This window comes from Phragmites australis, chromosome 8 (genome assembly GCF_958298935.1).
Source record: "Phragmites australis chromosome 8, lpPhrAust1.1, whole genome shotgun sequence".
In the NCBI taxonomy this organism is placed as follows: Eukaryota; Viridiplantae; Streptophyta; class Magnoliopsida; order Poales; family Poaceae; genus Phragmites; species Phragmites australis.
Window position 1 is genome coordinate 37,012,917 of NC_084928.1, and position 25,252 is coordinate 37,038,168.

General features: G+C 41.5%; 2 protein-coding genes across 3 annotated transcripts; both read left to right on the plus strand.

Annotated features, from left to right (window-relative positions):
* The first annotated feature begins 2,899 nt into the window (after positions 1 to 2,899).
* On the plus strand, positions 2,900 to 8,987 carry LOC133927401 (protein PSK SIMULATOR 1-like). 2 transcript variants are annotated; one of them, XM_062373864.1, is made up of 12 exons: positions 2,900 to 3,314; positions 4,960 to 5,285; positions 5,378 to 5,470; positions 5,563 to 5,653; positions 5,802 to 5,895; positions 6,679 to 6,773; positions 6,906 to 6,975; positions 7,060 to 7,169; positions 7,536 to 7,652; positions 7,976 to 8,052; positions 8,144 to 8,188; positions 8,289 to 8,987. In XM_062373864.1, the coding sequence occupies exons 1-12, from the start codon at positions 3,162 to 3,164 to the stop codon at positions 8,815 to 8,817; spliced, it is 1,800 nt and encodes a 599-aa protein (XP_062229848.1). In that variant the 5' UTR covers positions 2,900 to 3,161; the 3' UTR covers positions 8,818 to 8,987. The 2 variants fall into 2 exon arrangements, with proteins under 2 accessions (XP_062229848.1, XP_062229847.1); XM_062373863.1 differs by having other exon boundaries at positions 2,901 to 3,314; positions 5,378 to 5,485.
* A 10,186-nt stretch (positions 8,988 to 19,173) lies between these two features.
* On the plus strand, positions 19,174 to 24,898 carry LOC133927405 (putative disease resistance protein RGA4). The gene is made up of 5 exons (XM_062373867.1): positions 19,174 to 20,116; positions 20,753 to 23,766; positions 24,144 to 24,239; positions 24,335 to 24,401; positions 24,491 to 24,898. Exons 1-3 carry the CDS (start codon positions 19,299 to 19,301, stop codon positions 24,194 to 24,196), a joined length of 3,885 nt encoding a protein of 1,294 aa, XP_062229851.1. The 5' UTR covers positions 19,174 to 19,298; the 3' UTR covers positions 24,197 to 24,239; positions 24,335 to 24,401; positions 24,491 to 24,898.
* Positions 24,899 to 25,252: the final 354 nt, after the last annotated feature.

Genomic DNA, 25,252 nt, shown 5'->3' on the forward strand with positions numbered 1-25,252 from the left:
TGACACTGTTAGACACACATTAGATTCGGACTAGATCGCTGCAAATATTAAAGGGGATGAAAGGGAAAGAAATGAGGAAAGTGGAAGGTAGCAACGTACCTAGCTTTGGCACCACCGTCACCGCCCGCTGGCCGATAGTGACGGCCGTCAATGGGTAGGGGGCGGTGGTTTTGGTCGCTCGTCCCTTCCTCCGGAGAGACCTACACGGAGGGGTAACCGTGTTCGTTTGATTTGACTGTTCATATAGGAATGCAAATAGGTATTCAATAGGTAATTCTAGATCACTAGTTAGTTTATTTTTTTTTAACTTAATTAGATGTGAGTGAATCTTTAATTTATTTTTTAAATTTTTGAATCCATCACATAACTCAAAAAATACAAAACTTACCTCCCTAGTCCATATCTTCAAACCGGGGCGAAATATATACATTTTGCAAACACTGAACCGAGGCAGCTGTCCTTTCTCCATTGCTTTTGTTCTCGTCATGGGCAAGGTTGCCAGCTACAGCCTACAGCTAGGAGGGCACGCAGGGAGCGCCAGATTTTTCACTATGTTGAGATAAACCTTGGGCGTGCAATGTTGAATTTGAGACGGTGCCTCATGGTGTCTGTCTGTCTGTCAGCAAGCTGTGTTGCTGGGGACGTGACATGCATGCAGGAGATCGATCGAGCTGGAAGAGTTGGTAGTCAACACATGGTTACGCATGCAATGTTTGACCGGAAACAAAGAAAGGAACATCCTTAAGACTATCCCCAATCATAATCTTTTTATTTTGTTCTTTTCTCGATTCTCTTTCTCATTTTCATTCTCTTTATTTACTCTTATCTTTAATAGCTTTCCTTCAAGAGGAATCGTGAAAGAAAAGGAGAGAGAATCTCGTCCTAGAGGGAATGACTCTGAAAATCCTTTTACGACAAGAACCGTGAAGGAAAACCGTTGGAGCGCTGAAGAGAACGAAAATCCCGTCGTGAAAAGCTTCTAAACCCTGAAGGGAAACCGTTGAAGATGATCTAATAGAGCATGTACAATAAAATACTTAGAGAAAGTGTTTATAAAAAAACCGATTTTTTTTTCTCAACTGTAATAGCACATGTGCTTAGATAGAGAATACTATACTTATTTAAACACCGTTGTTTATATTAGTGCTAATGAGATAGTTAATTATATTTCCATATAGATGTTTAACACTCTCATTGCTTAGACCATGAACAATGTTACACGCTTATAACTAGGTGCTTAAGGAAATAGAGTGTTAAACACCTATATAAAAATTGTAATTTTTAATGTAAATAAAGACTATACATGCATAAATATAGTTAACTATTTTGTTAGTACTAATATAAGCAACGATGTTTAAGTAAGCATATTATCATCTGTCTAAACACATATGCTACTATAGTTAAAAAAAACAATTTTTTCCTATAAACATATCCTTTAAACATCTCATTATATATTCTCTTAAGTAACTAGCCATAAGCACTAGCATACGTGGTGCCAGTACGTTCACGGGAGAATCTGTAGTCCATAACGCTTGTTACTAGATTTTGGTCAAATTCTGCTCTCTTTTATAAAAATTGTTGAATGACTGTGTGTCCCGTTGGACTGATATCAAGATGTACGATTCTTCGCCTTCAACATTTTCAATTTACTAGCGACTAATAGTCGTCGTGCTTTGAACCATAATATGGATCGAGTCTATTGCAACCAGTCAGGTAATTGCATAACTATTAATTCAGGATTAGCATGTGCCTGTCAAAGACCACGTACATGGTATATGGTGTTGTCATTGATTGAACAAAAAAAAAATCTGTCTTCTTGTGAGGCCATTAAGATCCGTCTTATGTCTCGGACCTCTCGGTCACATTTGCAACCGTAAAAGCCTATTACGACAACCATAAAACCCTATTGTTTTTTACAATCATGCATAAATTTGGTGTAACTTTTACAGTCACAAGTCAGTGGATAGGTTCCTGACTATAAGATTTTACCGTTATGGGCAATTGCATATGAGCTAGGTAAAAGGGCTCATACACATTTCACCCTCTTTTTCTTTTTTTTATTACTCTCTCTCTCTCTCTTTCCCTTCATCTCCTTTATCCATGATAAAATTTTTTTGGGGGGCTTAGGCCGTTGGATCTGCCTCTGATTACGGAGACAACGTTTTTACTATCATAAATATGACTGAGGCATAGATAAAATCTTATACGACTAAGGACTAGCAAAACTGAATTTATTTTTGACGCACTGGGTCAAAGTTTACAGTTTTGTTTTCAGGAAGCCAAATCCAATTCCAGCATCGCCGTGTGTAGTTACTTAACATTTTTCTTGAAGACTAGTGCCAGCCCGATAATCTACCATTACAAAGACTAAAGGCTGCAATAAGATAATACTCCACTCTCTTAGTTAAGGTGAAAAATACAGATAAAAATGCTAACTTTACACCCGTGCAGTAGTAAAATTATAAAAACAACTGACTCTAAATAGGGAGCGAAAGAGAAATAGTGAAAGCTAAAAAGAAGAGGAAGTGGAAGTGTAAAATGGGTTGGAGGTGCGGGTGAAAGAAGCGAGAGAGAGAAAAGGAAAGGCGAGCAAGGACTACGACAAAAGGAGGACTGGGCGGTAACTCCATTAATCCACTTTGGTGGTAGGCTAGTCGCGGGTTTGATTCTAGAATCAACATAAAAATCTCGTCAAGGTTTTTCTCTAGTAACTAAAGGTATGTATATATGTGTATATTGAGCGAGAATTTATTTATAATGTGTGTTTGAATATATATTTGAGTATATGTTATATATGAATATAATATGAATGGATTTTGTGCGTTCTAAAGTGTACCCCACTTAGGGAAAAAAAGGACGACTACAAGAGAGGACAGGAGTCAGGAGAGGGAGGGACGAAGTCAAAGGTTGCCAACGGCGACGACCATTGGAGCAGCGAGCCAAGGAAAGACGGAAAGACCCCCCCTCTCCCCTCCCCTCCCCTCCCTTCCCGTCGTCAATTAATCCCACCACCGCCTCGACCACGGCTCCCTCTCCATTCTCAGTTGAGACTTCAAACTTGGAGACCCACCAACTCCGACTCCGACGACGAGGAGGCCGAGGTGTTGAGCTGGTTCGCGTTTGGATATCTGTCCGTCTACCAGTCCGCCGCTGAGCCAGCCATGGGTTGCGTCTGCTCGAGGCGGTTCAGGGAAGAGGCGGTGCCGCGGTCGGTCGCCGCCGCCTACGACGCGCGCCGCGGCAGATACGGGCCCGGGGACTTCGACTCCGGCGAGCTGGCAATCCCGCCGCCCAAGCCGCCACAGTCGCACAAGGTACTTAATTTTACTACCGCCTCTCTCAGTCTCCACCTTTGTCGCCCGCTCGCTCCCTCCCTCCCTCCGCCCATCCCCTCTTCGCTCTGTGCATGTCTTGTTGCGCCCAAGCGCGAGCGCGGGCTTCAGTTGCGCTCTCTCTTCGCCGGTTGACTGCAAAAGTCTGTCAGCTCCGAGAGACAGCACGATGCCATGCTCCGGCTCGTTTGCGGAGACAGTGTTGTGATTCGTTAGGTGGCCAGCTCGTGCGAATTCTCAACTAATCGACGCAGAGCACGTGTTGCTGGAAGGTTTGGTTCGAAATCTCAGTCCAGCTACAACCATAGCTTTCTCTGCTCATCGAGTTGCTGCGTTTTAGTTGCCGTGGTCAGAGGAGACTTGATACTGGTCACTGCGAAGCCTAATCTCTCTTCTGCGTTATTCACTTGACGCCGCGGCGCAATCTAGATGAGGCGACGAAGTTCATTACTCTAGTTAACTATCAGACTATCATCTATCAGTATCTGATGAAAGATCTGCATCTGTTCTTTAAGCGGGACATAGAAAGGTGAGGGGAACAGATACAACAAGTAAAGCCAAAAAATAAAAAAGAAATCACAAATCTGCATGTCGGCATACAATGTGAAGTCAAGCTTGGCGGCCTTTGTTTTGGATATTCTAAGCTCTCTCCTAGGATGATTCTGTTCTTTTTACTGGGATAAGTGATGGACAGCCGTGCTTAACTTACATTCAGGTTGCTGTCAGCGAAAGTCTACTCTCTGGACTGGTCAAGCTTGCGACCCAAACACAAACTTGTATCTTCATTGCTACTGACCGTTCTTCCGTGCCACTTATGGAGTCTGACAAATTCTTCCGTCACATCTCTTGCAAAGGCATGAACATGGCAGTTTTTATTCGCAACTAAAAGAATGCTCTGGATTTGCAAGAAGTTTGCCAAAGTAAATACTGCATGACAAGGGAGAGCCAGTCTTAATCTATGTTACTGTCAACATGTTTGGTGAAGATTTGATAAGCAGTGAACAGGCAACAGAACATGACTGAAATCTCATAGCTGAAAATGGCAAATCGAGGCTACAGGATACTGAAGTATCTGCCCAAGGAAATTCACCGTCGTTAGTTGTCCATGATCACATTTTCGTTGATCTGCTACCACTTCTTCCAACTCTACTTTGATCAGGCCAACTAACATCAGGGATAATCTTCTGCTCCACAAAAGATTCAGAAATCAGAATAGCTATAAAAGAGTGATATATCCGTTTATGTTTTGATATATCTATATCCTTCATGTTTCTATTGAGTTGCTTGCACTTCAGTTTGGAAAAATCATACTTTAGAATATAGAAACAATATTTGTACCCTTTTATTAAACAAAAAGAGTGTTGTTTCATAATTTTGAACATTATTGACCGGAATGACATCATTAGTTCGATATATATATATATAACTTTATTTGTTATGAGCTAACAGCTTATGTTATGTTTCTTAAAGTGATAGTATATTCTGTCTCCTTTTTTCTTCCCTTTGCTTTGTGCTACAACTGGTTATCATTCTATTGGTAGCTGAAATCATAAAAATAAGAGATTATTACCTGAGAAGATAGCAGTAGTTTTTTTCACATGAACTCTGACATGCTAAGTTATGCCAGGTATCAGAAACAGGTACACTTCTAGGAAGGGCTAGCATTGCTGGTCTGGAAAAGGCTGTTGAGGTGTTAGATACCCTCGGGAGTAGCATGACAAGTTTGAATCATGGCAGTGGATTTCTCTCTGGGGGGACGAATCGAGGAAATAAAGTCTGTATTTTAGCATTTGAAGTCGCAAATACAATAGCTAAAGCTTCTAGTTTATGGAGATCATGCTCTGATGAGAGTATAAAAGAACTGAAGGAAGAGATTTTGCATTCAGATGGAGTTCGGATACTGGTTTCCTCAAATTCCAGTGAGCTGTTGCATATTGCTGCAGTTGATAAAAGGTGCGACTATGATTTTGGAAGTTTCTTTGAAACTTTTTGGTTGATAATAGTCATAACTGTGGCTGATGTGGACTTGAAATGGAATTCAACAGGGAAGAACTTGCCATCTTTTCAAGAGAAGTAATTCGGTTTGGTGGCCTCTGTAAAGATCCTATATGGCATAACTTGGGACGATATTTCGACAAGTATACCTCTGAAAAGTATGCTTTTCATTTAAGATGTCGATATGTACAATTGTATTAGCACTTCATGTTCTCTGAATTACTCTGACATGCAGGTTAACGACAGATTTTACGCCTCAGGATCATTCAAAAGAGAGTATGGGCGTTACTGTCCAGCAATTGATAAATTTGGCTCAAAACACTTCTGTAAGTGTGCTGTAAAAAAACTAAGTATCTTACATGTCAGCAGGCTATACCTACATTTTCAAGCATGGTGTGCTACAACCAAGCTATCTTTTGACAACAATACATTGACTGTGAAACTTGTGCTTATTAGCTAGTTTTGCAATTGCAGGAGCTCTACCATGAATTGCACGCTCTGGACAGGTTTGAGCAGGATTTTCAAAGGAAATTTCACGAAGAGGAGTCCGTGCCAGCGGCTAGACGAGGTACAATCAGACTGATGCCATTTTTTGAAATAGTACCAGTAGATGCTAGAATGCAAGCACACGGTATTTTTCATTATCTTGCCTGGAAATAATGATTCTATTACGGTGAACAAAGACTTTAGTGAAGACATATTTAAGTTATAAAACAAGCTATTGCAGTTTTCAATTAAAAACAGTGTAAAAGAAGCTTATGTTGATTGTTTTGCACACTTTTTCCTGAACCTCTCTTAGTAAATTGATCAAATAAACCATTACAAGTTCTCTTCTAGTTTCTTTATCATACACCTTTTTCATTCTATGTTAGCAATTTTTGACAGTCACCGATTAAGACTGGTAAAGCAAGCATGACTGGCTTGACAAATAAGACTCTTACAGAAGGAACCAGGGAATAAATCCAAATTTTTTTAGAGAATGAGCTACAAGAAATGTCAATCAACCTCCCAACCAAGTTTTGATGGAGGGATTCTGAAAAGTTCTTAAAATGAATAAATAGATACAAGAAATTCTATCACAGTATTAGTTACTAACTTACTATTTTATATGGCCTTTTAGTTGCTATTACTTTTTACAAAAATTAGACCAACTTAGGAGGAACTAGGTGGCTTTATATTAAGAAAAAATAAGCACCCAAATCTGCGTTGAAGAAGACTCGAACTTGGGTGGTTTGGGCGTACATCCACACCCTCAGCCAACTGAGCTAGACTCAGTTTCCATGCTATTACTTTTATGCACCATGTACAACTAAAACTTCTATTTGGGATGTTAATATATTTTTTTCTTCAGAAAGTGTTATGATATTGCACAGTGAATTAAAGCGCCAAAGGAAGCTCGTGAAAAATCTGAAAAAGAAATCCTTGTGGTCTAAAACTTTGGAAGAGGTAATTATCTTCAGGCATTTCTCTTCGTTATTTTGTACTAGTTTATACCATAACTTTGTATCTGTTAGGTTATATCTGGTAGCATGTTGTTGTGGAGAATGTTGACATTGCATTTTTTAATCCTCTATTCAGATTGTGGAGAAGCTTGTTGATATTGTAATTTTTTTACATAAACAAATCCGGGATGCATTCAATGAAGCTGGTAAATATTAGTACTTGATTGGATGTTTTTATTGCTCCCACAAAATGTATCTTATAATATCCTAACATCTCTCAAAATAAACAGTTTCTGCAGGAACCGACTTCTTCGATTCTGAGCAAGCCCAGAACAAAAGGCTAGGTCCCTGTGGTCTGGCACTACATTATGCTAACATTATCAATCAGATTGAAAATATAGTAAGTTCTTTTGATAACTCCACATACTTTGTCTGTTTGATGTCTCACCTTCATTATGCGGACTTGCCGAAATTTCATATACATTCTCTTGTCATTTCAGAAATCAGTTTCTGTTATGTTGATGAGTCATGCATTTATCCATTTTCCTTTCCTTATGGTGAACCGTAATTGTGGATTGTAATGAATATTTATGGTCACCCAGCTTGAATATTTTGCTGTCTTTTTAGTTAAAAACCAACACTACAGTGCATATATTTGTATCACCGCAGTATTATACATTTTCAATCTCTAGACTGCTATTGATGTTGCTTCATTGATTACGAAAAAAGCCACTAAATTCTGAATATATCATGTGTGCCTATGCAGGTTTCTCGGCCACTCTCTCTTCCTCCTAGTGCTAGGGACAATTTATACCATGGTCTGCCAATAACAGTAAAGTCAGCTCTGCGATCACGATTGCAATCATTTAATACCGATGAAGAGGTTTGTGTTTTATACAACCCTGCAGTGTTTAAATGGTCCATTTCCTTAGTATTTTTGTGTACATGGAATCTATTAAACTGATCGTGAGGCAAGCTTTAAGGTTTTGTTTTATGTCTGTCTCCATAACATGCTTCGATTTTGAAGCACTGAAACTTGAACAGTCCATGTGGACATAAACTATGATAAGACTTTTTGCATCTGTTTTCTTGAGTAGAATCAGAACCAGATTTTGTTTCGAGAGAAGTACCGGATATGTTTTGACTGCTGATTTTGTGTGTCAATGTTTGGGCACTAATAAATGTGTTCCATTTTATTCCCTGCAGCGAACTGTAGCTCAAATTAAAGCAGAAATGCAGAAAACTCTTCGCTGGATTCTGCCAATAGCAGAAAATACAATAAGGTGGGTATAGCTTTAAAATGTTTCAAGTCCTTCTGATTGAGCGTAGAATTACTGATGTCCTAAAAATTCGCTGTTTTGATTCTTTTACCAGAGCACACCAAGGTTTTGGATGGGTCGGTGAATGGGCAAACCTTGGGTTAGTACCGAATCTTGATTTCGTTGTATACCTTCCCATCGACAATATAGCATAAAATATTTTTCTTTGCAGCATCACCTAACATATAGCTGTCTTACAGGAGCGACATGAGCAAGAAATCAGGCTCCCAACACAGCGTCACCCGAATCCAGACACTTCATCACGCAGACAAGGCAAAGACAGAGCACTACATTCTCGAACTGGTGGTGCAGCTCCACCATCTGGTGGTCCAGGTGAAGAACAGAGGCTACAGAAACAAATCCACAAAGCATGACCTGTCTCGATCGCGCAAGGGGTTGGATCTACAGGCAGAGACCAAGCACAACGCATCTCCAGTGAACAACGGCACAGTTTCAAGCCCGTTGTCGGACTGCGAACGCGAAACGCTGGACCAACTGAGCTTCAAGAGGACGAGCTACGGGAGAAGCAAGAGCTGCGAGCCTCCACCTGATAGAGGGAACAAGGCGCACCGGAGCTGGGACTTTTGCCGGAGCCAAGGCAACTCGCCGGCGAGGGAGTTGGGGAGGAACTCGGCTCCGGACCGTGACAAGACGAGGGATCTTGATGTAATAGATGGCTTGGATAGACTCATTTCGTACTCGCACCCCTCATCCCCAACGTTTTGTTAGATATGCTGCACAGATAGGAATTCTTTTGCTGCTTCTCCCCGTTCAACGATCGGCCGTGCATCTTGTATATGTGTGATCTACCTGTATATTGTCGTAGTTTATGTGCATCTATAATTTCGTGTTATAGTCTGCGATCGAGTGGAAATATATATAGCGAGATCAGAAGTGAAGTTCCGTGCCTCGTTCTCATCTTTGTTAGTCTCCTCGCTTCTTATATTCCTGTGTTCAGAAGGGAAATCATTATCTCCTGCCCTTGAAAAAACATTTTTTTTTCGAATTTAACAGTTAAAAACTACGTATCAGTTATGCAAAAGATTTTTTTTCCCGGCTAGTGAGAAAGGAACAGTCAATTGTCGACCATAACTGTAAAACAAAGACGGGTGTTACCAGCACTGCATCCATGTTTGCTTCTGAACCTACAGATCTCACTGTACTGTGGTGGGAGAATTACGCATCTCTTGTTCAGGAATTCTTTTAAATAACCATTTATTTTTCTCTTTTTGCAGAAATAATATGCGATTAAAAAACTCAGAAATAATTATCTCGTGCCACCACAGCTCAACTGTCGTATGACAATAGTCTAATATGTGTCATGTGGCTTTGTCGCGCTGCAGTACGTGCAAAATCAATTTTTGCACTCACAATTCACGACAACATTATGCATGCAGATTCTTTTTGCACTTAAAGGTTCCGCGCACACGCATACAACACTGAATCCACTCAGCGTGTGTGTAAATCATGGACGAAAGATAAGCTTATGGTGAGTCTTGTCTTTGTAGCTTGATGGCTCAAGAGTCGTGATCGGGTGTCGCCTGAGAACATCATCGATACCACGGAATAAAAATCTTTTGTGCCGAGTTTGCTCTCTCTACTATCTTTACGTTTCCGCATTTACACACTTGCAACTTACTCCCTCTGATTGCAAATGTAGGTCGTTTTAGTCTCCTCAACTATTCTCTAAATATAAGTCATTCTCGAACTTCTATGCATTTTTTTCTCTTTTGTTCACTTTTTATCCTTGTTTAATAAATACTACCATTCTCACAAATGAATGAGTTATCTTTTCAATGCAGAATAAATAAAGGGTAACAAGGTCATTTAATCTACTTTCTTAATCTCTGTGCACAAGTCTAAAACGATATACATTTGCAATCGGAGGGGTACCTTTGTGTATTTACCTTCCTAGACTAGTTTGTTAGGATTTTCTATATATTACAAACCTTTTTGAACGGTAGAGTAGACACAATAGATAAATCTACGTCACTTTTAGATAAAAATTGGTATAAGTTTATCTTATAAAGTTTTTAGAGTCAATTAGTTTTAAATGTCCTAATTTACTCACTCTTATAATGTCACCAATCCCTTCAAGTGGTATCTTAGGCATGTCTCACACCTTTCACAAGGACATAGCAATTCAAGTGGTATTTGAGTCGTGTTCTTATTTTGATCAGTTGGGCTTCATCGTCTAGTAAGTTGTGACGCCTGGGGTAGGGATGGATACATGTAGTGCTCAATATTTTGATGGCGCTCACTTCTCTCGTTGGAAATTTTTAATGATTTGTTATTTGCATGTCAACGGTTTAGATGTTTGGATAGTCATCGAGGAGGGAATGAAGAAACGTCTCACAAACAAGGAGAGATAATTTGATGATTTTGTGAAGAGTATATGTTTCGCGGATACGAAATTCGCGTCGTCGAGTTATTTTATAACTTTGAATGTAATATTGCAAGCGTGCAGTATACAAAGTATACAAAAGATGAGATGATGTAATAATCGAAAACATGTTAACTTTATTTATTCATGCCAAAATCATAAATACAAAATTCTCATATTATACATGTCACTCCACAGCGTACACGCTATCTGACTATCTCATATAATTTAGTGATTGCTTTGTCTTGATTCTTGTGGCTTCGTAAAGCAACTCCGGTTAAGTACGCATGTCTCTTCGGGCTACCTCTGATTAAGCTGTGCTGGCGGTCGTCATATCGTGGTCATCTCCAAGTCTTCAAGGCTATAGTCACACGCAACAAAGATCAACCGATGTAAGCGTTAGAAATAAAAGCAGTAAAGAAACATGATAACAGTTTAGCATGAGTTTTTGGGACTGTTTATATATCCCGAATCATCATCGGCCATGTATAGCCTCATAATTATGTATGCATGAAGAGGTGAGCTGGGAGCACGGCACGACACGTAGCTACAACCGGTGCGGTAGCTTGACCACAACTAGGAGCTCCAATGTTGTGCTTGACTCACTAACTCCTTCTTCGGGGCCTCGGATGTATCCTCATCAACCGACCGAAGGCAACAAGTAACGCGCCATGAAGGTGAAAGCCACATAGGCATGGGTGATCACTTTTGGGCCACAAAGGCTCCTGTCGCAATGGCACATATATTTTCTACAATCCGCCTGATCATACAAACACATAGGCACTACGCCACAAAGGTGGGATAATCATAGTGAGCAGACACAAAGGCATTAGCATCACATTAGGCAACAAAAAGGGCATGATCAAATATCAGAGCCAACCCTCCCTCATCCTGCAGAGCCATATCAGAGTCAACAGCAGCAGGCCACAAGCATATACATCAAAACCAATAACATAGCATTGTATATTCCTTAACATCGGAGTAAAAGGGGCAGCATATACGAATTGGGAAGCCACCCACATAGCTGATTCCATGGTCAATATCAAATTAACAAATGCAGGGGCCCTGATCCTGGCCAACTCAAAGATAGCTAATCAGCCTCACTATTCTTTGATCAATCACAGCAGTAGGGGACTAACAGCAACATGTAAAAGGCCATGACGCAGCTATTGTAAGCAGCCCACACCACCAAGAGGAAGCATCAATGTATTGAACCATCATGCTATTGATAGAACGACAATCCAATAAATTTACCAGGGCCATGCATTCGGCCATCAGTATCGTGATAAGCAGAAAAATCAGAGCCATAATCAGGACCTCAGTGCAAGGTGCTAATAGAAAGAGCCACATCAGTCAAGTGCCACCGAAAAAGGAAGAAAGAATGAGGGCTTAGCTGGCAGCGCACAACATTGACCGAACTCCAGAAATCATCATCGACTAGCGGGCGGGCGGCACCACCACAAGAGCATACCAGCAAGCTGCAGTCTCATCAATGGGATAGAATATCTAAGGCAACATCCTAGTGACAAAAAGGGAAACACCAACACCACAGCGATCAGCCAGACAGGAAGGAGGCGATCGAGCCATCAGGACAACGGTGACCACCTAGGGAGAGAACCGCCAATCGGCCTCACATACCAGCACAATGGTACGTGTATAAACGGCACGGCAACAAAGCTATCACAACTCACGGCTAGAGCTCGGACTTCACTAGCGCATGGCTGGAGTACATGACTTTCACGGTACATGGTTGGAACCCGGAGCTTCTTACAGCACACGGCTTGAGCTCAAGCGTCCACGGCACGAAGGCCGGTCATCACAAAGAGGCCGCATCAGTGGCATGACACAACACAAATAGAGAGATAGCGGCAGCCAGGCCTCAGTAGGCGCAACGATAAGCATAGACATAAGCAGCAGCGACCGGGCTCATACATAAGCATAACGATGACATGCATCCAGAGAGCACGACAACACGATGACTAGGCATCAACACAGAGCAGAAAGGGAGAGAGCACGTGGCACAACCAGAGCACCAGCTACAATGGCACAGTCGGGCTAAACATGATGGTGTGATGGTATTACCTTGCTGATAGTGGTGAAGGGCTATGGCAACGTCTCGGTACCGCAGGAGTTTGGCCGGTCTCCATGGCGGCAAGGCCACCATGGCTTCAACGCAGCAACAGGGGCTTTGCCCTTCCTCTGTGAGTGGCGGCTGTAGGCCTGGGCGGCTCCCAGGACTCCAGCGGAGCGCGGCACGGCTCGGTTACTTGGGCAGGGGCGCACACAAAGTAACAACGGGCGGCAATCAATGGGTGGCGCAGCTCAAGGCCACCGGTCGGACGATGCGGCTCAGAGCCACGGCCAGTAGGGCTCCAGCCCGGTCTTCAGGTGTGGTCATGAGCACGCGATAGGGCTCGATAGCGCGCGACCAAGGCTTCAGTTCCTCTTCTTTTTTGATGTGTGTAACTTGTTGCACGAAGAGAGGCATTTTTAACATCTCTTGTTTATTCGGTCAGCTTGTAAATACATGCTGTGATCTCGGTTATATTGAAACCACAGAGTCACTGAGATTTCTGTGAAAATGTCCAAGGAAGTTAAGCACTCATTCATCCTGGCAGGATACATGCACTGAAGAAGTAGAACTACGAGCATGCAAAAGGTTCAGGGACGAAGGACAAGGCAGATCTTTTGAAAGGAAAAAAAAATTGTATACGCATTGATGAGAGCAGATCATTCAAAAAAAAATGTATACGCGGCCTCACATGACTCTGCCGATGGAGAATAAAGAAGATAAATGCAGATGGGGGGCGGTTGTTACGCACTAAGAGCATGTATGCTTAGAGGGGTGCTTATATAAAAATTTGGTTTTTTTCTCAATTTCACTAGCACAAGTACTTATGTAGAGAATAATGTGCTTATTTAAACATCGCTATTTATATTAATACTAACAAGATAGTTAAATATGTTTAAGCACATGTTATCTTTATTTATATTAAAAAATTATAATTTTTATATAGGTGTTTGACACTCTCTTTCCTTAAACACAGAGTATTCTTCATGCCTTAATGCATCTGCTTTGGATTGGTTTGAAGACAACACGTCAGAATATATATCGATCTCCTTTATCGAAAAAATATATATCTATCTCATTCTGAGCAGAAAGTAGCTGTAGGAGGAGGTTGTGTGCCTTGGATTCTGAATGCCAGACAGTCTCCAACTCGTCGTCCTCTCCTGATCAACTAGCTAAATGTGTGCTACTGGCTAGCTGAATGCAGGGCAGCTGGGAAGGACCCCAGTGAGCTTGTTCAATTTTTCGCTAGCCGGTGCGTCGGAAGACAAGCATCATCGGGACGGGGTAACAGTATGTTTGCGAATTTCTTATCTTTAGATTTACACATCCAATTGAACTAAATCTTATCGCGTTGGTTGTGTATTGATGTCTAGTATCTACGGTTAATATTTGAGAGCAATCCAACAGACGAATCTTTCTGTAAGTCAATTTTAGTGACATAAGACCGATTTATCCAAAACTTTGAAAAATAGATTTTTAACTTTCGCACCATCATTCACCCCTCTGATTGAACTTTTTTTAGAGTTACGATCCTCCATGGAGGAAACAGGGGAAAATATTGGAGCTAATCTTGATATTATGTATCTGCATGTTTATTTTCGTCTTGCATGTAGTTAGTATATTTGTGTAGGCCGCTGTGGCTCAGAAGGAAGAGCACACATGGACATGGAGAGGTGTCGACGTGCCGTGTGAAACGGATGTTGCCGCGTGAAGCGGTGCTGCATGCGAGAGCAATGGAGCCAACAGGCTATATGAATTAGTCTCTGAGTTAGGTGGTGTCGCAGGTCGATAGATTTATCTAGTGGTTGTATGTATAAGTTAGTACCAAGATAGTTAGTACATGCATGTCATTATCTAGTGGAGTAGTTGCACACGTTTTGGGCGTGGTATAGCACGTTTTGGCATCCACTACTATACTGGAGCTGTCATCATCAACTAGGGACCACTTCTCAGCATTCCTCCGTCCCTCAAGGAAATATTATAAAAAATTAAAGAGTTATCTATTTTGAAACTAAAGTAGTAGAAATTTACAGCGTCAATCTAGAAGTCCTATCAGGCCAGCTGGATACATTTATTACACTAGTTAAGATCCCTGGAATCATGCTTGGGAGAGCTCCCAACGCTGGAACACAAAGAATCTTGGGGAATGTGAAAGCCTGACATCATTGCCCGATTGGCTACCAGCATACTCATCTCTTTGTGATCTTACAATTAAAGATTGTCCTAGTATAAATTGCTTCCTTCCTACTTGCATCAACGTCTGGACAGCATCAAGAAGAAAAGTCTAGATGCTCCTTACGAAGGTACCCACCGAACTCAGGTCACGTTGTTTCAGCTGAAAATTATAAAAATCAACTTATAGATTATAAAAAATTAGATTAGTATTATAAAAGTTGTGAAAGACGGATTGTTGAATTGTTACAATTTGAAGCTGTTTATTTTAGTTTGCAGATTATGACTATAATTCAGCTTTTACAATTAGAAACAAACAGGCATCAATCTTTGCAGTTTCAGCAACAATTGCATAAACTTTCATATGTATTATCCTCTTCGAGCTACGTCAACATCTGTGATATAGGATTTAATCATTATTACATCAAGAAGATTATGCGTCTTCTGCATGTCCTTTCCTATTATGCTTTGATACTCCGATTTTGAGTATCTCTGATCAATCTGCTCCTCTATTTCAGTTAGTAGTCTACCTAATGCTATGTTTGTAAAAGCAACAGAAATGAAAATTCCAGAGTATGCTTTGCAAAATAGAATGGCTTACCAGTGCTGACGTCACTATAAATACTATATCAAATCTACTTTTGGTTATGGACTTTGATTTCTTACCAAATCTTATGTAAGTTATTTTTTTTTATAGTACAGGTAGCTGCAATACTCCACACACACGTTTACTTTTCATGGTTATCACAAGACTGATATTCTTGCTATCCTTCATAAGACTGATGTAGCAAATGCTTCAAGCTATCATTTAACATCTCCAAGATAAGTTCCTGCAATTGTCAGCCTTAACTGGTGTTTGCTAAAACTAAGATTTTTCTGAGTGATGTATCATTTTAATAGTTCTACATCCATATTCCCCATTAAGATAATGACTTGAATCTAAATAAGATTTTGAACCGAGAGAAATGCTCCTATCATCTTTGCTGATACTGTTCCGAATAAACTCTTTTGCATCATTTTTAGGGATGGCAATTGGCCCCATCAGATCGGGTCCTCGTAGGTTTCAGACCCGACGGGACCGGGTTCGAGTCTATTTTTCCACCCACGGGTGACACCCGAAACCCGAAGAGGGCAACGCGGACGAGCGTGATCGCGGGAGGGCACAGGCGGGCACTGGGGCGCAGGTTTGGGTGGCGTGTGGAGGGAGCGTGTGGCCACGTGGGCTAGACGGGGACACGTGTCAGCCCGGGAGCGGAGGGCCCGGGCACAGAAGAGGGAGGGTGCAAGCGCGGGCGGCACGTGGCAGGAGGGCGCGACCGCGTGGGCGATTGAAAATCCTTGATGTCGACTAGAGCGGGGTAAATATTCATTTCTTAAATTTAAAACTCTACATCGGATCAGACAGTGTCCGGAGACTCCGGCTCAATCCGGATACTCCGGGTTCCGGGTTCCGGAGTGTCCGAGTTCACCCGGATTATCCGGACTATACAGGAACTCGAAATCAAAGTAAATCTATATAGTCTACGAGTTACCACTGTCTCTATAAGATGGATAAGCTCCTTTCAATAATAATCTGCACTCAAATACTTGCAAGCAACAATATTGAGGCAAATCCTCAAATAACAATTTGGACGAATAAATTGCAAGAAATTAAATGGAGACAAGATTTGTTCCCGAAGTTTGGCCACCTCACAAAGAAAATGCCTACGTCTCCGTTGAGGAGCTCACAAAGAGCCGAGCCTTTTTCAACCTTATCCTCACACAAGCGACCACAAAGATCGAGCTAGGGTTCTTACTCAATTCGCGGGTAATACAAACTTTCCGTGACATTCCACAATGATTGTTTGCTCTACGGGTGACCTTTTGCTATCTAGAAGTACAAAGCTTCAAGAGAAAAGAACGCAAATTGCAGCTTGGCAAGAACTCAAAATGCTCAAAGATTTTCTTGTTGCTCTCTTGCTCCAAACTCACTCCCCAAACCTAACTCTCAAATATTTGCAAAGATCAAGCACTATAAGGGTTTGGGAGGGCTATTGAATACTCTAGAGAGAGTTTATTTACTAGTGGTTCAGCATCAATAAATGAAAGGGGGTGAAGAGGTATTTATACCCTTCTCCCAAAAACTAGCTGTTACTGTGCTATTCAGACAGACTCAGAGTATCCAGGTTAATCCGGAGTCTTCGGGTAGCACAGAAACTCACACACCTAACCTGTCAGAACTAGCCGTTACACTGACCCGGAGACTCCGGGTAACACTTGAAAAACCGGCTAGAACACTAGTTCGGAGGATGCCCAGAAGGTCCAGAAGCATTAGTACTCCGAGACTCTAGACCAACTCGGAGACTCCGGCTAAAGCACCTTGGCTAACCGATACTCTTTCTCGGAGTCTCACTCGGAGACTCCGGGACACTAACAGCATCCGAAGTATCCAAGTTCATCCGGAGACTCCGGGATCAGGTTTTAAAGTGAGACCGAGACTCTCTCTCTCAGAGTCTCACTCGGAGACTCCGGAACACTTGCACAGTCCAGAGTATTCGGACTAACCCGGAGACTCCGAGCTCAGAATTAAAGTCAAACCGATAGCTTTTCTCAGAGTCTCACTCGGAGACTCCGGGACACCTAACAGAATCCGGAGTTTCCGGACCAACCCGGAGACTCCAGGCTCAGACAACTCTGCCTTTTTTCCCGGTGTCCGTGAGTGATGATGTCTCTCAAAATATGGTTTTCACAAAAATACTTTGAGCACTAAGACACTAGCAAGACTTAAAAAAATATTCCTCTTTATAGTACAACATTCCTAAATTCAAATTCAAAAATAAAATGAATTGAACCCTATGAGTTTCTTCATGCCGCTTCTCTTTTCTTTTTGAGGGACGTTGACTTCTTTTAACCTTTTTTAATGGGACTAAAACTTGTTCATAAACTCGATAAACTCATTAGTCCCTTAATCGTTTGTCATCAATAGCCAAAACCCACAAGGGGCCTAGATGCACTTTCAGCGACGCCTGTCGGCGTTGGAGTGGGAGGGCCCGGGCAACGCGTGGAGGGAAAGTGCAGGTGAGTGGGTGATGCGAGCAATGCGTGTCGGTGCGGGTGTGCGCGGGGCGAGCGGGTTGGCCGTCAGCGTGCAGCCGAGTGCGGGTGTGCGCAGAACAGGTGATAGAGAGGTGGGCCGGGATGACTTGGGTCCCCAATGGGGTCGGGGGCAGGGGCTATTTTGCACCCAATATCTATTTGGGGGTCAGGTTGGGTTTGTGAAATTAGGTTTTGGGTCGGATGCGAGCAGGCCAAATCTGACGGGGGCAGACTCGTTGCCACCCTTAATTATTCCTATGTGCCCCTATCATAATGAGAAAATAAATATTTAAAATTAAATAAATATAATAGTGAGAATTTCTACATATCTACTCAAACAGATCATGATTTAGTTATCAAAATATTGTTTTAGCTCTCTGGACAAGTAACAGTTTGGGAATCCACGACAACGTCATGAAAACTTTATGATAGATATATTTTGCAACTATTCAGGTTGGTCTTATCTAGGTACGCATGTCACCACTAAGAAAAGAATTCTCCGTAACCAGTTTCAGCTTAAGGAAGATTGTTATGCATATATACCACTAAAATATTTTAGACTATGGATTTGAATTTAAAATAGATGTTAGTGATTGCCCTATATCTTGATATGAAATACTGTATTACAACCAATTCACATCTAAAACGATACTTACATTGTCTCAATGAATAAACATGTGTTTTGATATTTACAGGTCGAAGATAAAGGTGCCTCATCGCAATCAGGATGCTCTCAGGAAATGCTATTTTACTAAACATGGCTAATTACTTTTCATCTTAATGGGTAATATTACAATTTGCAACTTCTAAGTTGCATTGTAATAATCGTACTTTAAGTATGAACATTATAGCATTAACTATGTCGTACCTGTATATAAAACTTCTTGTAACTATGTCCATTATCTTTATAACTAAGTATGTGACTACTAATTTCAAGTGGTCTTCGAGTTTAATCGCCTCTTTTCATTACTGACCAACGTTTACTACTAAATAACCACTGCGTTTACCTCCACGCAAAATATCAATGACGCTGTATATAAACAACAGAAAAAAGCCATCTAACAGGTCAAATTAGGCATACATAGGATCAAAAAATTACATATGAAAATAAGCGAAGAAGAACGACCTTTCATAGCCCACCGAACGGGCTACCAGGTGTGGCATTCTTTTTTACACCAGTTCTGTTAGTACTCGCATATAGTTTGATCATTTTGTTCAGTTTAATATAACATTTTGTAATACTATAAAATCGAGATTCCCTTGCTGTTCAGCTGTTAACGTCATATGTTAAAATTTATCGGCTAAATGTCTCCACTATTTGCTAAATATATACTCTGTCCGTCCAAAAAGAATGACAAGTCCTGAGCTGTTAGATTCCCTTGCTGTTCGGGCCAAGCGCATTTTGTAACCAATAATTGCTCAGCGTCCATCCCCATTTTACTCCAAAGCACTTCTCCACTCTGCAATTGTGTTCCCTGTGTGTTCTTGTGAGTTCTGACTGCAGCTTCAATGGCTGAGCTGGTGGCTAGCATGGTGGTCGGGCCACTGGTGTCCATGGTGAAGGAGAAGGCGTCCAGCTACATCCTGAACCGGTACAAGGTGATGGAGGGCATGGAGGAGGAGCACGAGATCCTGAATCGCAAGCTTCCTGCCATCCTCGACGTCATCGCCGATGCCGAGGAGCAGGCAACCCACCGTGAAGGGGCAAAAGCATGGCTTGAGAAGCTCAAAACTGTGGCATACGAGGCAAATGAAGTCTTCGACGAGTTCAACTACGAGGCGCTCCGCCGCGAAGCCAAGAAGAAGGGGCACATCACCAAGCTCGGCATGGGTGCAGTAACGCTCTTTCCTACTCACAACCGTATTGCGTTCCGTTACAGGATGGGCAACAAGCTTCGCAGGATTGTGCAGACCATCGAGGTACTTGTGGTTGAAATGAATTCTTTTGGATTCAAATATCAACGGCAAGCACCAGCATCTAAGCTGTGGCGTCAGACGGATTCCATCATTGTTGATCCAGAGAATATTGTCAGTAGATCCAGAGACGAGGAGAGGCAGAAGATTGTTAACATCATAACTGATAAGGCCAACACTTCAGATCTCACTGTCGTTCCCATCGTTGGGATGGGTGGGCTGGGCAAAACCACCCTCACTCAGCTCATCTACAATGACCCTGATGTCAAGAAGCATTTCCAACTTCGGAATTGGGTCTGCGTGTCAGATGATTTCGATGTTTGTAATCTTGCTAACAAGATCTGCAACACCTCTGGTGAGAACAACCTAGAGAAGGCACTGCAGAAACTTCAGCAAGAAATCCACAGAAAGAGGTAATGGTAGACAAAATTCAGTCAACGTACACTCTTTTTGTGTCACACATAAACATATACATTTTTCTTCTCTTTATTCATCCTCAACTTACATTATAAGGGTGTTTCCATTAATATAGCTAGATTAGTATATATAAGAGTTATCCATGTCACCTATTGATAGCACAATAGATAACATCGTCAATGGATTAGCTAGAGTATACTCTCTAAACTTCATATGGGTCCACGTGTAATAGTATGCTAAATTATGTATTCGTCTTGGAGTACATGAATAGACCGTGTACTAACTAGTAGTTGACTTTTATCTCTCCTCTAAGTAGTTAAAAATCTGATGTTGATATATAACCTTATAGCTAGCTAACGTGTATTGTTAAAGTCTTAAAGATGCCTTAAAAGCCATTAGGCTCAAAGACAGCTTAAATACGAAAGATAACAACGCTACCAACTAACAGCCCAATAAGGAATAAGGACACGAGCACCCAAACTAACCATTTGCTTAACTCTCCTGCATTTCTGCATTGGACCGACAACCTGCCAACGACTTGGAATTGGGCACCACACACCAAAATACTAACTTGCAAGTTGCCCTCTTGGACATTGCACATCTCATATATATGAAAAAATTATTTCTAACAGGTACCTTCTTGTACTGGATGACGTTTGGAATAAGAATATCGACAAGTGGGAGAAGCTGGAGGCCTGTCTTAAACATGGGGATGTCGGCAGTGTCGTATTAACGACAACTCGTGATAAAGAAATAGCTAAACTCATGGGTACAGTTCAAGACCATGACATCACAGTTTTGGACAAGAAATTCATACATGAAATTATTGAAAGAAGAGCATTCAGTGTGCAAAACAGCAAGCCAGCTGAGCTAGTTAAGTTGGTTGATCAGATTGCAGAGAGATGTGCTGGGTCTCCACTAGCAGCAAAAGCATTGGGATCTGTATTACGTAACAAGACTACTGTGGAAGAATGGGAAGCCGTATTACAAGGAAGCAGCATAAGCAATGATGAGACTGGAATTTTACCTATACTCAAGCTCAGCTACGATGACTTGCCAGCTGACATGAAGCAATGCTTTTCTTTTTGTGCTATGTTTCCCAAGGATTATGAGATTGACGTGGACATGCTTATTCGACTATGGATGGCCAATGGTTTTATCTCAAAGCAAAAAGGAGTACGTGCTGAAATCGTTGGTAAACGGATTTTCAACGAGTTGGTTTCAAGGTCATTCTTCCAGGATGTGAAGGAAGTCACGGTTGACGAAGATAAAAGAAGGCGTGGGTATTGTTCAAGAATTATATGTAAGATCCATGACCTCATGCATGATGTTGCATTGTCTGCTATGGAAACAGAGTGTGCTGCTATAACTAGTCAAAGTATTGAGTTGCTTCCAAATACTGCTCGCCATTTACATTTTTCATGTTGTGGATCAGAGATTATTTTAAATCATTCTATGAAGAAAATGTCTCTAGCTATCCAAACACTGATGGCTGGTGAATATATGGTTAGAAATTTGCAGCATTCATCAAAATACAGTTCTTTGCGAGCATTACAACTCCGTGCTTCGAGTCTGCCAATGAAACCAAAGCATCTGCATCACCTAAGGTATCTTGATCTGTCAGGAAGTTCTATCATAGCACTTCCGGAAGATATAAGCATCCTATATAATCTTCAGACGCTAAACCTCTGTGGCTGCAAAAATCTTGATCGACTTCCCAAGCAAATGAAGTACATGACTGCCCTCCGTCACCTCTACACTCATGGATGTGAGAAGTTGAAGTGCATGCCTCCGAAGCTTGGACGACTCACTTCCCTTCAGACACTTACATATTTTGCAGTGGGTAGTGGCTCTAAATCTAATTGCAGTAAGCTTGGAGAGCTGCAGCATTTAAACATTGGTGGTTCACTACTGCTAAGTCAGCTCGAGAATGTGACACAAGCAGATTCAAAAGCATCCAATCTTGGAAATAAGAAGGAACTGAGAGAACTGTCATTAAGGTGGACAAGTGGTAAGGAGGAGGAACAACAATGTCATACAGTGCTAGAGGATCTCAAGGCTCATGATGGCTTGAAGGCTCTAATGATATATTCCTACCAAGGCACCACTTTTCCAACATGGATAGGTATGTTGCAAAACTTGGTTGAGCTTCGACTGCTTGATTGTAGGAAATCCAAGCAGCTTCCTCCATTGTGCCAGCTACAAGAGCTAGGACTTCTTCATTTGGAAGGATTACAAAATTTGCAGTACTTGTGCATCGGTGGTACGTCCTCCACTTTCCGAAAACTGAAGGAGCTTAAGATAGTTAGTCTACCAGAATTTGATAGATGTTGTGAGGCAAACTTGGTGGCAGGAGAGCAAATAACATTTCCTCAGCTTGAAAAGTTGTTTATTGAGCGCTGTGAAAAGTTCACTGCATTACCAGAAGCGGCATTGCTGAAAGAATCATATGGTGGAGGAGATTATACAATGGCCCGCTCAGCATTTCCAGAATTGAAGGAGCTCCAATTGATAGAATTAAGCAGCTTTCAAAGCTGGGATGCAATACAAGTAGGACAGCTAATATTCCCTCTACTTGAGACTGTCCGTATTTCGAAATGCCCACAGTTAACAAATCTACCTAAAGCACCAAAGCTCAGAGTATTAGAGATAACTGAAGGCAACCCACATATGTACCAAAGCTCAGAGTATATGACGTCATTATCCACTTTGAAATTGGGCATCCAAGAAGGAGAAACAACAAGTGTGATTGATCTGGTGGACGGCAAGGAGAAATGGAATCGTAAATACCCTCTGACAGGTATGGAGCTAATCGGCTGCAACTTGTTCTTCCACTCAAGTGCACTTGTGCTATGGACTTGTTTTGTGCAGCTCCAAAGTCTAGAAATTCGGAGTTGCGATGCGCTTGTCTGCTGGCCGGAGAAAGAGTTTCAAAGCTTGGTATCCTTGAGGAGTCTGACTATTAAGAACTGCAATTGTCTGATTGGATACGCACAAGGTCCTGACCAGCCAGCATCATCAGAAAGAAGCCAACGTTTGCCCCATCTCGAGTATCTACGGATACATGAGTGTGCAAGTCTGGTAGAGGTCTTCGACCTCCCAGCGTCTCTCAAGGAAATGCATATTTGGCGGTGCCGTAAGCTTGAGCGCATATTCGGCGAGCAACAGGACAAGCCAGCATTAACTCAAGGGCCTAGCACTGACGTCATGGCATCCACAGCTGTACCGGAGCTGTCATCATCGGCCAGGGACCACTTCCTTCCGTGTCTTGAAAGGCTAGCAGTTGAATTGTGTGACAGCTTGTCAGGGGTTCTCAGGCTTCCCCCGTCCCTCAAGGATATAGATATTAGCTATTGCGGCAATCTAGAAGTCCTATCAGGCCAGCTGGATGCACTCATTACACTAGACATTTATGAGTGCCCGAGGTTGAGGTCCCTGGAATCCTGCTTGGGAGAGCTCCCAACGCTGGAATGCCTTTCTCTTCGGAAATGTGCAAGCCTGACATCCTTGCCCAATGGGCTACCAGCATACTCATCTCTTTCTCATCTTGAAATTCAAGGTTGTCCTGGTATAAAGTTGCTTCCTTCATCCCTGCGTCAACGTCTGGACAGCATCGCGTATAAAAATCTCGATGCTCGTTACGAAGGTACCCACCAAACTCAATCTTTGCAGTTTCAGCAACAATTGCATAAATCTGTTCATATGTATTATCCTCTTCGAGCTGCGTCAATGTCTAGATTGTATTCATTGTTTCTCTGCCTAAACGACGAAATTTGGACTAGCTGATATTGAGGGAACCAATAGATTTTTCAAAGCTGTTCCTTGCAAACTTCACGGCGGATGCACAAACTACAAAGTTTACATTTTTGTGTTTTTGTTTCAGAAAGAATTTGGCAAAACAATTTCAGTTTAGTAACCATTGTGTCATATACTTTAAGACGCTATAATAGATTCTGTTTGCAGTACAAGTTTTCATGGTACTCTTAATTTGTATGAATAAATCTTAACATCGGTTATGACCAGGTGCCAAGCTATTGAAACCAAAGACGTGGAAATATGCCATCTCTAGAAATTAGTAAGCCAACAATAACCCAAAGTATCAGGAAAGTTACTAAGCAGGTTTGTAACATCGACATTTATCTAAATCCCTCCGTTTTATATTTGAATCATTTCAATTGCTGCTTCTGATGCTCTGTGTATCCTATCTATTGTAGGAGGTGGTTTATTACACATATATTTCCCTCTTACGGTGCACAGGGCCTGAATAATAGAGGCTCTGATGTAAGTTGTTGAATTTCTCTTTGATATATCACTATTTATTCTTTCATGTTTCTTCTGTTGACTGTTGATTGTGTATGTCTCTCTTGCAGAATTGTTCCAAGACTAACAAATGGCGATGGGATCAAATGGAATGGAGATGTAGAATATATTGCTCACTGGCATAGAGAGAACATCTCGACAAAGATTTCCCCCATCCCGAGACATAATCAGACAAATTTAAAACATATAACATGTAAATTACAGTCAAAAGACCACTAGAAATTTATTTGTGCAAAACAAGTGCATCCAAAAGAAACATATTTAGATATCTGCCACGAATTTTGAACCAGTTAGCTATATATGTTGTTTTATCCCCATGATTTGGAGCGTTGTTATGCATTTTGCATATGTGCTGTGCTGTAAGTATCATGATGTTTCTTTGTAACTGAGCTTGGAGAAAGATTATAGTATCATATTTGTGGCTATTTACTTCTATTATGTTATTCCCTATTATTTGACTCCTTGTTTGTCCTTCCTAAGCGAACCGAATTGTGGCACCTGACTTTATTCTCTCGAACAGCTATTTTCCTTTTCTGACAACACCTCAGCCGCTATTTTCAACTGTGCGATAGTTTTCCCTTAACATGATTGGAAGCATAAGAACATGCCTTCCTTTCGTTTTGAAAAGGAGGCTGGAGTGCTGCCAATCGATCAAAGAACATGCCTTTCCAGGTTCAGTATAACTTACCTTGGTTTTAGTTGTAGTTGCTTTGCTGCAATTTTCAATTAGTCTTCTATGCAATTTTTAGTGGATCTAATGTTGGTTTCTATTGATCAATTAGTACTGTATGCAATTTAAGTGGCTCAAAGGC